The 16,028-nt window shown below is 36.8% G+C and overlaps 1 protein-coding gene and 1 long non-coding RNA gene across 8 annotated transcripts in view; one reads left to right on the top strand and one right to left on the bottom strand.

The window, feature by feature from the left end:
* LOC105488948 (solute carrier family 4 member 7) overlaps positions 1-16,028 on the bottom strand; it is a 106,905-nt gene that overhangs the window by 66,660 nt on the left and 24,217 nt on the right. For all 7 annotated transcript variants that reach the window (XM_011753480.3, XM_011753481.3, XM_011753485.3 and 4 more), the window contains exons 2-3: positions 11,328-11,409; positions 7,264-7,410 (exon numbers count right to left, since the gene is read on the bottom strand). In XM_011753480.3, coding sequence (XP_011751782.1) covers positions 7,264-7,410; positions 11,328-11,409 — 229 coding nt within the window. The remainder of the gene's footprint in view (positions 1-7,263; positions 7,411-11,327; positions 11,410-16,028) is intronic.
* The window catches only part of LOC139361851 (uncharacterized), a 98,797-nt gene that overhangs the window by 70,292 nt on the left and 12,477 nt on the right, over positions 1-16,028 (top strand). The window lies entirely within an intron of this gene.

Raw genomic sequence — 16,028 nt, 5'->3', positions numbered from 1 at the left:
AATTTTGTTAGGGATTTTCTAATCCATATGCACAAAAATATTTTGTCCATAGCTGTATTTTTCCTGTAATATCCCTGATTAGTTTTGCTATCAGGGTAATGCTGGATTCATTAACAAAATCGAGAAGTGTTCCCTCCTCTTACGTTTTCTAGCAAAGTCTTTATTATTTCTTTCTTAAGTTTGTTTTATTTCATCCTTGATGCCATCTGAGAGTAAATTTTCATTGTCAGAAAGTTTTAGACCACAAATTTAATGTCTTTAATCCATTTCTTCCTTTTTTTATTTACTTATTTTTTTTAAGAGATGGTATCTGTTGCCCAGGCTGGAGTGCAGTCACACAAGCATAGCTCACTGTGGCCTCAAAACTCCCGGGCTAAAGGGATCAATCCACCTCAGCCTCCCCAGCAGCTGGGGAGATGCACATCACCACACTCAGGTAATTTTTTATTTTTTGTTGTGACAGGGTTTTGCTTTGCTGCCTAGGCTGGTCTTGAACTCCTGGCTTCAAGCAATCCTCCTGCCTCAGTCTCCCAGTGTTGAAATTACAGGCATGCGTCAACATGTCTGGCTTCTTTAATGCATTTCTGCTTGGTAGTTTATATTTTAGAGGAACTTGCCCATTTCATCTAAATTATCAATTTAGTTGCCACAAAGCCATCCATAATATTTCTTATTAGTTTGCTTTTTTTTTTTTTTTTTGAGAGGGAGTCTCACTCTGTCACCCAGGCTGGAGTGCAGTTACACCATCTCGGCTTACTGCAATCTCTGCCTCCCAAGTTCAAGCGATTCTCCTGCCTCAGCCTCCCGAGTAGCTGGGATTACAGGCATGTGCCACCATACTTGGGTAATTATTTTTAGTAGAGACGGGGTTTCACCACGTTGGCCAGGCTGTTCTCGAACTCCTGATCTCAGGTGATCCACCTGCCTCGGCCTCCCAAAGTTCTGGGATTACAAGCATGAGCCACCACTCCCAGCATTGATTGTAGTTTTGAAGAATGGACTAAAATGTCATGTCCCTAATATTTTCACCCTTAATGAATTGTATCAGTTATCTTTTATATTAAATATTATATTGAATACACCTTGTATATCTTTAGAGAAACATGATCTTTATTGAAACACAGACTAACCTATGTATCCCTCTATACTTTATATTCATATAAACAACTCCCAAATGGGTTTTATCCTTCCGAAAACATGAAAACGTGACGTCAAAAACTACAGCTCGCTTTTTTTTTTTTTTTTTTTTGAGACGGCGGCTCACTCCCAGGATGGAGTGCAGAGGCGCAAGTTTAGCCCACTAGCTTCTGCCTCTTGGGTTCAAGTGATTTTCGTGCCTCAGCTGGGATAACAGGCACGCCTGGCTAATTTTCGTGTTTTTGGTAGAGACCAGGGTTTCACTGTGTTGCCCAGGCTGGTCTCAAACCCCTGAGCTCAAACAATCCGCCCGCCTTGGCCTCCCAAAGTGCTGGTGTTGCAGACAAAACTGGGTTCTTGTCACATGGCAGGGAAAGATCAGGCACGCAGACACTTTGAAAGGAGTCCTGCTAACAGGCTGTCCACCTCACCAACTGAATTCCTGATTACTATCCAGGAACAGGAGGGGCCAGGCTGTTCCCTTCTGCAAATGGCGCGAACTTTTCACTGCTGCACCCCATCTTTCCAGTGCTCGTAGACTGTCTTGGGAGCCGTTTTTACTTGGTTGTCTCACTAGGATTATAGGCATTAGCCACCGCTCTGGGCATTTTTTCTTTCTTTCTTTCTTTTTTTGAGGTGGAGTTTCCCTCTGTCACCCAGGCTGGAGTGCAGTGGTAAGATCTCAGGTCACTGCAACCTGCGCCTCCCAGGTTCAAGCGATTCTCCTGTCTCAGCCTTCCAGTAGCTGGGACTACAGGTGCGCGCCAACACTCCCGGTTGATTTTTTATTTTTAGTAGAGACGAGGTTTCACCATGTTGGCCAGGCTGGTCTCGAACTCCTGACCTCAAGTGATCCACCCGCTTCGGCCTCTCAAAGTGGTGGAATAACTGCGACCGGCCCTCTAATTAGTTTTCTAATTTCTGTGGGATGTATACTGAAATTTTCTAATACTGGTCATTTGTGGGGGCTTTTTGTCCTCTGATCAATCTGGCTTTACAGTTATCAATTTTAATAATCTTTTTTCAACGTACCAGATTTAGCTCTGATTGAGGTCTTGCTATTGTTTTTTTCTGATTTTTACTTTATTCATTCTCCTTCAATTTTGTTTCCCATCTTCTCCTTACAATTTGCCCTATATTTTTTCCTTAGTTTCTTAGGCTAGAAGTTTAAGTCCCTGATTTCAACTTTTCTTCTGTTCTAATATGAGGATTAAATGCTACAAATGTTTCTCTAAAGTACTGCTTTAGTTACATCTAACAAATCTGAATGTTAGACAGTCCTCACTCTGCACAGTACCATGTATAAATCGTGTACATATCAGAACTGTCCTTACTTGGTAAAAATCTATCTCAGTTACCTGCCTACACTATTTTCATTTTCAATGAGTTCGAAATATTTTCTAATTTCTGTTGTGATTATTTCTTTAACCCATGATTATTGAGAAGTATTTTCTTCAATTTCCAAATACCTAGGAATTATTCTTGATGACATTTCTAGTTTAATTCTATTGTAATCAGAGAACATACTTTCACTTCTTTTAAATTATACTGAGACTTGTTTTATGGACTAGAATATGATCTTGGTAAATATTCCATTTGCACTTATAGAGGATGTATTCTGCTGTCCTTGGGTGAAGTGTTTTATAAATGTCAGTATCAATCTGGTTGGGCAGTGTTATTCAGGTCTTCCATATCCTTATTAATATTCTGTTTGTTTATTCTGTTAGAGAGGAGAGCTAAAATCTCCAACTCTAATTGTGGATTGATCTATTTCCAATTTTATCATGTATTCTGCACCTGTTGTTATATGCATACACATTCAGGCTTATTACATTCTGATTCTGGCTATCTGATTCTCATGAGCCATTATATGTTTTCTTTATGTTTCTTCTTGGGTTTTGTTCAGTTCCTTGGATCTATGAGTTCAATGTTTTCATTAAGTTTGAAAATTCTTCAACTATAATTTTTTCAAGTACCTTTTCTGATACCTTCCTTTCTGGGATTCCAGTCATACATGTTAGACTACATGATATTGTCCCACAAATTATTTATGCTCCCTTCATTCTTTTTCAGTCAGTTCATTCTCTGTGTTTCATTTTGGATAGCTGCCATCACTGTCTTCAAAACCACTGATTACTTTTTTTTCCTGCTGTAGCAAATCTTCAGTTAATCCTATCCAGCGTGTTTTCCATTTCAGATGTTATATTTTTTCCTCTCTAGAATTTCCATTTGGGGCTTCCTCCTATTTTCAATAGCTCTCTTTAACACAATCATATTCTTCTCTATCCTTTTGAGCATATTTATTCTAGTTGCTTTAACATTCTTATTTTCTAATTCAATCATCTCTGCCATTTCTAGATCTGTCTTATTAATTTATTTTTCTCCTGGTTTTGGTTCATACTTTCCTGCTTCTTTATATCCCTGATAATTTTTGGATTCCAGATATTGGGAATTTAACATGGTCAGGTGACAGATTTTATCTTCTTTCTTTTAGTAGTGTAATACTTTGCCCTGGCATACAGTTAACTTAATTCTTTCAAGACCTGCCTTTAAGAATTTTTAAAGCAGATTCACTGCAGTCTTTAGTGTAAAACTAATCTAGACTCACTACTAAGGCCAGAGCCTCCTGAGAACTCTATCCAATACCCTGTATATGTCGAAGTCTTTCCACTGTGGCTGAAGGGAACACAAACTATTCACAGTCTTGTGTGAAAGTACAGAAACTGCTTAGCCTACTGCTATTTTCTGGTAGGTTTTTCCCAGGCCACAGGTAAGTTTCCTCTCACACATGGCTAGACCAGTGATCAGCCGAACACTCAAAAGGATCCTTCTTCAGATCTTTGGAACTCTTGAGTATTCTCTGCTCTCTTGAACTCAACACCTCAAATTCTAGCCTCTTTTACCTCCCCAAATTCCAATCTATGCTCCTCAACTCTAGGTTCTGTTTGAGTTCCCCTCCCTGTGCTGTGGCCTGGAAACTGTCTCTGGGTAATAAGCTCAGGTCATCATAGGTATTATCTCACTTGCTTCTTCCCTCTCAGAAATCAAAGTCCTGTGCTGCTTTTTGTACAATGTCTTAAAACTACTGTTTCATATATTTTATCTGGTTTTCCAACTACTTTAAAAGGGATGGCAGTTACAAACTTTCAGTTATTAGAAAAATGAATTCTGGGGATCTAATAATGTACAACATGATGACTATAGTTAATAATATTGTAATGGCGGAGCACAGTGGCTCACGCCTGTAATCCCAGCACTTTGGGAGGCTGAGGCGGATCACTTGAGGTCAGGAGTTCGAGACCAGCCTGACCAACATGGTGAAATCCTGTCTCTACTAAAAATACAAAAAAAAAAAAAAAAAAATTAGCCGTGCGTGGTGGAGGGCACCTGTAATCCCAGCTACTTGGGAGGTTGAGGCAGGAGAATCGCCTGAACCTGGGAGGCGGAGGTTGCAGTGAGCTAAGATCACACCACCGCACTCCAGCCTGGGCGAAAGAGAAAGGCTCAGTCTCAAAAAAAAAAAGAAAAGAAAAGAAAAAAATGTATTGTACCCTTGAAATCTGCTAAGAGAGTAGACTTTAGTTGTGTGTGTTCTCACTATACACAGTAAAAGGCAACTATATGAGGTTAAGGATGTGTTAATTAACTTGATTTGATATTCATTTAACAATGTATATGTGTGCATATATATATAAATCATACTGTACACCTTAAATGTATACAAATTTTATTTGTTAATTATATCTCAATAAAGCTAAAGGAAAATGCAATGGAAAACAGTCCCCAAATAGGAATAATTATTAAAATAAAATGGGGAGAAAATTTAATCCCTGTTATTCCATCCTGTTTAGAAGCAAAGTCCTGTGTAATCCCTTTAGAGAGCCGAAACGAAAAGACTTCATTTTTAGCACTTTCTCAGATACAAATTGGTAGTTAAAAACTTCAGGGACATAAATCTTTTCTAGGAATAGTTATTCCTTTGAAAAGTCAAATATTTTCTTCATTATAATCTATTTTTGAAGCCCCCATACTTACACTTTTAATCCCATATCCTAGTTTAAAACATCAAACCACATACTTAGGTGAACATATCTAAGAGTTAAGTAACAACATTTCTGTCCGGAAAAATACTGTGTGCCTTTTTAACTCAGTATGAATAAGAGAAGCATACTGATCCATTCACCCACAGAAGAATCCAGGATATCCTAAACTGAATGGCTGCAATGTACAGCACAGTTTTTTACTATTTAAGTATATTTTACTTCTAAATTACTTAGTATCATCAAAAAAAGTTCACTAGTGACCCTTTCTAAATTCAGTGTTTGTTTTTCCTTTGCTAGCTACATGACGACTTAGTATTATATTTACTAGATTTACTAGGTCATCAGTATCTCTTAGTAGAGTTTCTTGGTATTTTTTTGAAACGGAGTCTCACTCTGTCACCCAGGCTAGAGTGCAGTGGCACGATCTCTGCTCACTGTAACCTCTGCCTCCTGGGTTCAAGCAATTCTCTGCCTCAGCCTCCCAAATATCTGGGATTACAGGTGCCCACCACCATGCCCAGCTAACTTTTTTTTTTTTTTTTGTATTTTTAGTAGAGACGAGGTTTCACCATGTTGGCCAGGCAGGTCTTGAACTCCTGACCTCGTGATCCACCCGCCTCAGCCTCCCAAAGTACTGGGATTACAAGCGTGAGCCACTGCGCCCAGCCTAGTACAGTTTAATAGATTCCTGTCAGTCTTGCTGGGCTGAAGTTTCCTGATCTATAAAATGAATTTAACATCTGTATTTTTAAAATGCTAAGATGGTTATATATTAAAAATACTAAGACGGTTAAATATAAGACCATTTGTCTAGGGCTTAATAGAATGTTTAGACACATAATTTGCACTTTAGATTTTACTATGCCATCAGTATTTTCTTTCCTATGTTCATGCAGTAACTATATTATACATAATTTTTTTTCTTTGCCTTTTCACAAAAACTTTCTTTTAGCGTAGCACGCGAGTGCCTATAGGATGTGGCTCACATAGCTTTCTTCACTAGAAAGCACTCACTAGGACCCAGGATGTACAGATGGCCTTATACTAATAATGCTCTGTATGCCAACTAAGTATAATGTCTAAGAATCCTCCTCAGGTTTTACAGCCTTTTTTTTTTGGCTCTCTCCTTTCCTACTCTCAGGGCCACTTAAAACATGGCTATCTATGCTTATCATCAGATAACAGTCTTGTCCCTGTTTTTCTTTCTGATTTCTATTGGTACCACTAACTTCTCTGCTTTCAAGTAACAAACAAAACAACCCTGTCCTTTTATATAACTAATATTATCAAATAAGAGTACTCTTTTTTGCACAGAAAACCAAGTAATCCAGCCTAGTGGATAAAATCTTCTGGCCAAAACTGTGGTGTAAGAAGGAAAAAAACAGCCAGGCATGGTGGCTCACACCTGTAATTCCAGCACTTTGGGAAGCTGAGGCAGGTGGATCACTTGAGGTCAGGAGTTCAAGACCAGTCTGGCCAACACGGTGAAACCCCATCTCTACTAAAAATATAAAAATTAGCCAGGCATGGTAGTGTGTGCCTGTAATCCCAGCTAATTGGGAGGCTGAGGCACAAGAATTGTTTAAACCCTGGAGGTAGACGTTGCAGTGAGCCGAGATCATTACCACTGCACTCCAACCCAGGCTAGGTGACAGAGCAAGACTCCATCTCAAAAAAAAAAGAAGAAGGAAAAAAACTTTAATCACCTCCATGACAGCCTCAGCATTCCCAATGTATATCCATTGCATATGTAAGTAATTAAATATATAGTAGAGGAAAGAAAATGAAACACTACTAAATTTGAGCCTAAGTGACTAGGCATAACTTTTACAATTCCAAGGATGGGATACAATGAAGAAAACAAAGTCCTTTATTTTTTCACTTATACCAAAGAGATTTTGACCTATAAAGATTTTTCTTATATAAAAAAAAATTCTTACTTCAATTGGTATTCCCCAATGTATACAATGTGACTACATTACTGCAGACACACAATTTTTAAAAGAAAATATTCAATTAAAAGGAAATACTTTCCAGGAAAATAGGAACTTTAAACTGTTAAAGAAGAACTGTTTTCTCTTACCATAAGAAGGAGATTCCCGTCCATCTTCTTTATCGGATTCTTTATCTTTTCTTCTCCGGTGGTGATGTTTGTGTCCGCGATGCCTATGACGCCGACGACTCTCTTTACTAAATGGGACGTGAACACCAATATATACAGCTCTATGACCTATTAAAAGGTTCAGAAACATATTACTAGCTTTCCAAAAGAGAAAAAAAGTGATATATACAAAAGTACTCCAAAATCTACTCTGATAAAGAATATAAGTTCACGTAATTAACAATGGTAGTCTCCAGTTATTTCTCTTATTTTACAAAGCACTACACAGAATATTATGCCCAAGGCTAATATCACTGACAGATGATTACACTAAATCTACAAATCACTTATGTAAGTATTTGCACATCTAAAAAGATATCTTTTGTTTGTTTGTTTGTTTTTGTATTTTTAGTAGAGACAGGGTTTCACCATGTTGGTCAGGCTGGTCTTGAACTCCTGATCTCATGATCCGCCCACCTCAGCCTCCCAAAGTGCTGGGATTACAGGCGTGAGCCACTGCGCCCGGCTTAAAAAGATATCTTAAGAAGGAAGAGCTTAGCTCACCTGAAATCATACTATGTAGACATATATGTATGTGTGTGTGTGTGTGTGTGTGTGTGTGTATATATATATATATATATATTTTTTTTTTTTTTTTGAGACGGAGTCTCACTCTGTCGCCCAGGCTGGAGTGCAGTGGCCGGATCTTGGCTCACTGCAAGCTCTGCCTCCCAGGTTTACACCATTCTCCTGCCTCAGCCTCCCGAGTAGCTGGGACTACAGGCACCCACCACCTCGCCCGGCTAGTTTTTTGTATTTTTTTAGTAGAGACGGGGTTTCACCGGGTTAGCCAGGATGGTCTCAATCTCCTGACCTTGTGATCTGCCTGTCTTGGCCTCCCAAAGTGCTGGGATTACAGGCTTGAGCCATCGCGCCCGGCCTGTAGACATATATTTATTCCATCTACATTTATGGCCAACCATAGTTAGTAGAGGTCCTTAAGAGATACATTTTAATAACAATTAAATACATATAATAAATATAACATATAAATATTTAAAAATATTTATTTACTAACTTTTTAGTTTAAAAAAAAATCAATAAAGACCAAAATAAAAATGAAGTCCAAATTACTGAGAGCTACATTAAATGTAAATAATCCAAATAAAGGGTAGAAACTGTCAGTTTAGATAAAAAAGCAGTAAGTAAAGTTATTGTACGCTTTTTAACTAGAAAAAGCTACCACTGATATTGCATTATCCTAACTTTGCAGTATAACAACAAAATAGTTACGAAAGGCAGTCTCTGCTTTTGCCCACTAGATGAAACTGAATCAGGAAAACCACAGAGCTAGGAGCACTATGTCAAATATCAAATGAGTGTTCAGTGAAGAGGGATGTGAAGTACAAGGTCAACTAATCTGCAACTATGTACACAATTTAAAATGTTAATAGGCTGAAATACAAATGATTAATGACATTCTTTTCCTAAAAAATTCCGTAAGATGGTCAGAAAATAAGTACTTCAAGAAACTTAGGACTGCCATCTTTATATGTGGTTTGAATGTACAGTTGATCCTCATTATTCATGGGATTCCATATTTGCGAAGTTGCTGACTCACTAACATTTACTTGTAACCACAAAATCAATACTTATAGAGATTTCATGCCATTTTTCAGACAGGCACAGAGCAGTATAAAATTTGAGTTGCCCGACACTCATGTACCCAGGTAAGGCTGAAAAATGTGATACTCTGACATCTTATTTCAGCTGCCAATATATTAATCTCATAAAGTAAATAATCACCTTTTAAATTAAAAGAGGGACAACATAACAAAACATATTGAACTAAAATGATTTGTTTAAACATCTTCCAGTACTCAGCCTAGCAGATGGTAAGTACCCGATAAATGTCTATGGAATTAAATCTCAACTACCATAAAACAAAAATTCCAAATGTAAAAGCTAATTATACAGGGTTTCTTTTTGGAATTATAGATACGTTTTGAGAATTAGACAGTGGCATTGGTTGCATAACATAGTGAACACATTAAAAAAAATTGTATACTTTAAAATGGTCAATTTTATATTATGTGAATCTCAATTAAAAAGTAATAAGAAATAAATATAACAAAACAATTTTATTTTAATGAAACTATTTCCTTCAGAACATAAAGAAAAGTGGAAATTAAAGAGTCAAATTCCCATTACTGCACTGGGAATTACAAAGTTGTTCTTCCAATTAGTACTAATGAGTCTTGGCACAGAAGCCCCAATGCACCAAGATAAAAATAAATGCTATGAGTGTGCAGTTTAGAAAGACTAGATAAAATAAATAAAAACACACTAGAATCCAAAGATTGGTTGATTAAGGTTTATTGTGTTTTCTTCTTTTACAATTGCCTCCAGTGTCCTGTTGTAATTTTTTCCTTTTTCTTTCCTTTTTCTTCTGCCCTTACTTTATTCTATCAAGACCGTATTTACTCGAACTCTCTTAGATAAACTTAATCTATCCCTCAAACTTGATACCAAACTTACAGATGTGCACAAAGTATGCAGAGCTTAGTGCCTGTGATAACCAAAGGAAGCGAAGGAACATTCAGGTTACATATAGGTGAGGGTTGACATTAAACATTAAATATATTACTGTACATTTGAATTAGTAAAATTACTGCTAAAAATTTTAACCTCCCTAGCTCCTATAATTCACAGGATCTAACAATAAGCTTCTAGATAACTGAGGTTCTTTTTGGAAACCCTAACAAGCCTAGACTCTTACAGCCAATTTTTAGAGTTAAAAAAAAAAAAATCTTTTAGAGTTAAAAAAAACAAATCTTACAATATAAATGAAAACATTTACAACATAAATGAAACTTTCTCTTTTTTTAAATAAACAATAACTCAATATAGTAGTAGCTCTCACAAAAGAGTTTAACTTAAGGATATAGTTCCTAAAAACATCCCCCAAAAATGTCTATCAAAATATTTGCCATGAACACCACCTCAACCATGTGTTCATGGTTAACATCATCAATAGTAAGTCATGTTGATATCATACACAGATATGGTGCACTGAAAAGGGAACGTTACTTCTGTAGTATGCTTCCCAAATATCCATAACCTCCACCTATTCATGCCATAACATCATACTAAACCCAAACTGAGAAACACTGTACAAAATAACCACTACTTTTCAAAAGTGTCAAGGTCATGAAAAACAAAAAAAGAATGAGAAACTGGTATAGATTAGGAGACTGAGGAGACTTGTAACTAAACATACTGTTACAGATCCTAAACTGGATCAACTGAATCCTAGAACAGAAAAAGGCCATTAGTGGAAAAACTAGTGAAGCCTAAATAAAATCTGTGGTTTAACAGTAACCTAGTAATTAGTCAGATTCTAATTAGTAATTAACCAATGTTAATTTCTTCATTTACACAAATGTATGATGGCTGCGCAAAATGTTAACATTAGGAGAAACTGGGTGAAGTGTACGGAGGAACTATGTGCTTTCTTTGCAGCTATTCCGTAAATCTAAAATTATTTTCAAAAGAAAAGAAACCATTTGCCAGGACTTCTTCCTGTCTAAGGAAGAAAGATGGGCAAGCAACTCAGTTGCTCTACAACTCTATGCAGAGGTTATTGCAACATTTTAAAAGGCTAATGTAACACCTATAAAATGAATGCTGAGATGACAACAAATGATGACTGTCGTTTATTAGTCTGGCACTCTAGTGTACTCATAACACAAATTATTTAGCCTGCTAGAAATGAAAAAAATAAGAGTTAACTAATTTTGTGACTGTGTCCTTTCAGTCTTCCAAGTTAAGGTAATTAATGGTAACCATCACTAAATTTTGAAAAGCATTCTGAACTCTATCTTTTGCCAATACTTTCAAGTGGCACTCTTCTAAATGTATGCTTTACCTTACAACAATAACAAAAAAAACTCAACAAATATGAGGTAAAACTTAAAAGGATACTTACAAACATTAATTAGTAATTTATCCTGCTAAGCAAAGTAAGTTATTTTAAATCAACTTACTTTCTAGTTCTTCTTTTTCAAACTTGGTGTTCACAGTTGAGCTAGTTTTGCCAAGATCCACAACAGCTTCTTCATCAGGACCCTAAAAACAAATAATTCTCATTAACTCATGAGATAACAATCAATTGAGGACCTATTATATGCATCCTTTGAAATGGCAACAAAATATAAAACAGACTGCTTTCTCTCAAATAACTGAACTCTTATTACAGCTAACTGCATTCTTTTAAAATTACGTTTATAGGCTTTTTAAATCCACAGAAGATCATTCAAAAGTCTCATAGTAAGAAGTGAAATGGCAAAGATTTTTAAATGGATTTCCATGCAAATACTAAATAACTGGTAATATATTCATTTCATCCTCAAAAGACAGACCTTCCAGGGTCAGAGATTAAAGAAAATGTGATGTGAGGGGAATCCTTAGATGTCAACATGGAATGCTTTCTTTCTTGATCTTTGCTCTTAAGTCTCCTAAATAACAGGAAACAGTTATACCGGATTGAATTATGGTCAAACATAAAATTGTCAAAAATGAGCAGACTCAACATGTAGTACCACTTTAACTGATTAATCAAGGGCTAACAAAAGTTAAAAGAACTTTTTCTTTTCCCCTAAAGTAAAATGCATGCCAAAATTTAACCTCTAGGGAAATTCTAGCTTCAGTTGTGGAAATCCCACCTTCATAATTTTGTTCTCTTTTCAGTTCAACAAAAAGACTAAACATATTTATTATAAAATGTAGAGGCTATTTTTAAAAGGATAAAATTTTAGCATTAACTTCCCTTCTCAACTTGCAATAACTTTCAAAAGGACATTCTAATCATCAACTACTTATTATTAACTTATTATGCACAAGACTCTATGCCGCTGCTAGAGAGAGAAGAACAAATACCCTTCCCTCAAAAAGTCTTTGAAGCCGAGCGAGGTTGCTCACACCTGTAATTGCATCACTTTGGGAGGCCAAGGTGGGTGGATCACCTGAGGCTGGTGTTCGAGACCAGCCTGACCAACATAGAGAAACCCCGTCTCCACTAAAAATACAAAATGAGCCGGGTGTGGTGGTGCGTGCCTGTAATCCCAGCTACTCAGGAGGCTGAGGCAGGAGAATCGCTTAAACCCGGGAGGCGGAGGTTTTGGTAAGCCAAGATCGTGCCACTGCACTCCAGCCTGGGCAACAAGAGCGAAATTCTGCCTAAAAAACAAAAAAAAAGTTTTTGAAATCTAGTCCTGGTTTCTAGCCGGACCAACTACAGCTTGCTCTGGACCCATGCCCAGCATGGGGCTACTGGAGCTATGCAGGGAAACCCTTGCTGACCTCTACCAGAGCTGGCTAGGCACTTCCACACTTTTTCACAATGCATACAAAGTAAATTGAGATACAACTGTTGCTGCTATGGAAACCCTCAGTGTCCAAATTCTCAGTAAGTAAACTCAGGAACTGAACTATTTGATTAAATTTTCAAATAAATTCCTTGCTATCCAAACTACCACTACTGACTTACCCAAAACTCAGAACAGGACACAGTATATTAAGAAAATGCAGATCTTCTGATATCCAAATTTACTTTCTAAAGGCTAGATATCCAAACTGTATATCAAATACATTTGGATATCAGGACATACATGTATACGACTCTGAATGATTCTTCAATTTAATATAGGTAACAGATGTTAAATGACTTGCTATAGTTCCATATTTAAAGGAGTGGGAGCAGGCCATGTAGACCATGAGACAATTTCATACAATGGACTAAGAAGATGGGCTGGGTGTGGTGGTTCACACCTGAAATCCCAATACTTTGGGAGGCTGAAGTAGGAGTATCACTTGAGTCCAGGAGTTTGAGACCAGCCTGAACAACATAGCAAGAACCCCATCTCCATTTATTCAATACAATTTTTAATTAAAAGGAAACTTAAGGCTAGGGACGGTGGCTCACATCTGTAATCCCAATACTTTGGGAGGCCGAGGTTGGTGCATCACCTGAGGTCAGGAGTTCGACACCAGCCTGGCCAATGTGGCAAAACCCCATCTCTACTAAAAACGAAAAAATTAGCCAGGCATGGTGGCAGGCACCTGTAAGCCCAGCTACTCAGGAGGCTGAGGCAGGAGAATCACTTGAACCCAAGAGGCAGAAGTTGCAGTCAGCCAAGACCACGTCACTGCACCCCAGCCTGGGAGACAAAGACTCCATCTCAAGAAAGAAAAAAAAAATTTTTTTAATAAAAAACGAGACAGACAAATTAATCAAGTCACTTTACAGCATTCACTTCCTCAGCAACAAGGAAAAGCCAAAGTAGGAAACCAAACCAAACCCCAAAAGTGCAAGAATGAATAATAATTTCCATCCATCAACCAAGTCATATTCTAAAATCTTCAGCTACATGTTCCAATGACTTCATGTCATTTAGTCTCTGAACATGCACAGGTACAAAAGATAAGCTCTCCTAAGTAAAAAGGCACAGAAGTTGCATCCTGAGAGGTAGCATACTGCCTATTCTAAAAGGGATTAACTGCTCCCATTCCAAACTTTCATTTAGGTTGCACAATTGCCAGGATATGAAGCAAAACAATTAACTCTCACCTTCAAATAACAACAAAAAAGACTCAAAAACAGCTTAAGTTATATAATCTCACAACACTTATAAATATATTATTTACTATACTTATTTAAAATACACATAACCTTTGACCTCTAAATATCTATCATAGATAAATGCTCCCACATGTACCAAACATGACATGTTTAAAAAAAAAAAAAAGAGCACATCATCTCATGGTCTACACAGGCTGCTCCCACTACATACTGTCTGTGAAGTCTTGGGCAAGAGAAAGTTCAACTTCTCTGAACTTTCATTTTCACTGAGGCATTGTTTCCAATATTTAAAAAAATGAAGCAAAAATGTGTGCCAATAGTAAGGAGACAATCTCAAACCAAGGAGTGCTAGGAAACAGTTTGAGAAACCAGACTCAAAAAAAAATGGAAGTAGATCTATATGTCCTGGTAAGAAAAGGTCTCAAAGATATCTGTTTAGTGCAAAAGCACATTGTAGTGAGTAAGATCAAGTTTATGTTAAAAATATTTACAAGACTAAACCAAAATTTTATTTCCATACACATGTTTTCATATGTATTTATTTGTATTAAGTAAAAAGCAGCAGAAAAGGCTTGATGGGATCCACACCAAATTCTTAACTCCTCGTTTCTGGAAAGGGAACTGGGTTTGAATGGAAGCCAAGTTAGAATATTAATTTATTGTTATCGTTTCGGTTTTCAATAAGAATGTTTTCATGTGTAACTTGCATAACTAAATTTTTTTTTTTTTTTTGGAGACAGTCTCATTCTGTCGCCCAGGCTGAAGGGCAGCTTTTGGGAGGCCGAAGCAGGCAGATCCCTTGAGGTCAAGAGTTCAAGACCAGCCCCGCCAACATGGCGAAACCCTGTCTCTACTAAAAACACAAAAATTAGCTGAGTGCAGTAGAGCGTGCCTTTAATTCCAGTTACTTGGCTGGAACCCAGGCAGTGGAGGTTGCAGTGAGCGCACAGAGTGCCACTGCACTCTAGCCTGGGCAACAGAACGAGACCTTGTCTCAAAAAAAACAAAAAACAAAACCTAGTTCATAAATTTAAAAACCCAGCATCAACACATTATAAAATCAAAATTCAATTCAACATGCAAACTCCAGTAAAATCAAATCTAGTTTTGTGAGAAACAGATTTAGGCCTTCATAAGATATTTTACTAATTCCTCTCATAGTTATTTATCTTGCCTGAAAAAGCAAAATCCACAATTTAAATTTTTGTTGGTCAATCAAAAACAACATTTAACATGCCAAAGGCAAAGTATTAGGGAAAAAAGATGTTCAAATATTCCTTTAAAATATATTGTAAATCTAGTCTAACATCCTTTTGACACCCTGAGGTTTACAAAAATTCATTAAAACAGCCATCAGAGATCCCCGTCACAAATTAATTTTTCCATTATATAAGACATACGACTATAGTATAAAGTAATGCCTCCCATAAATTATGATTAACCATATGGAGTAATTTCACAGTTATCGAACACTTTAGCTTCAAAACACTTAACCATTAAGATAAAGTGATTTCTTTCCTAATATTTTAACCAAATAATTTTTAAAGACTCATTCAAGTAATATTAACTAACCAAAGAGTGAGTTTTATAGAAGAATAAAGATGCTACAAATATTTTTAACTTTACACAAGGAATTACTCTTCAACAGATGACTTCCACACCCAAGGACACAGAGGATGATACTATTCTAAGCCAGTGCTAATAAGCCTGACATTTCTTCAAGCTTCACTATTAAACTCTGATTCAAATTTGTTTGTAAATAAAAGACAAGATCATAATTAGGTACATACAGGTAACTTCTTCTCCAGACGAAATCTTTCCATAGTAATATAGAAATGCCTTGTTTCTGATGATGTAATGCAGTAAGTCCCTTGAAGATTCCAGGGACAGTGAGCACATATCTGATTTAGGTCACTGTGCTTTGCAGAGATGAACTCTTCTAAGTTACTTTTATGGTACAGCCAATCACCGTGTTCTAAGTTACCTAATCTTCCAAGCTAATAACTACAACTTACACAGGGTCACAGCATAACACATTTGGAAAGTAATATATACATTTAGTTATAAGTAAAAATACCAAGAGGAATGCAGCAATCCGTTTTCAACT

The sequence above is a fragment of the Macaca nemestrina genome, chromosome 2 (genome assembly GCF_043159975.1).
Source record: "Macaca nemestrina isolate mMacNem1 chromosome 2, mMacNem.hap1, whole genome shotgun sequence".
NCBI lineage: Eukaryota > Metazoa > Chordata > Mammalia > Primates > Cercopithecidae > Macaca > Macaca nemestrina.
This window is presented reverse-complemented; position numbering and strand designations above follow the sequence as displayed.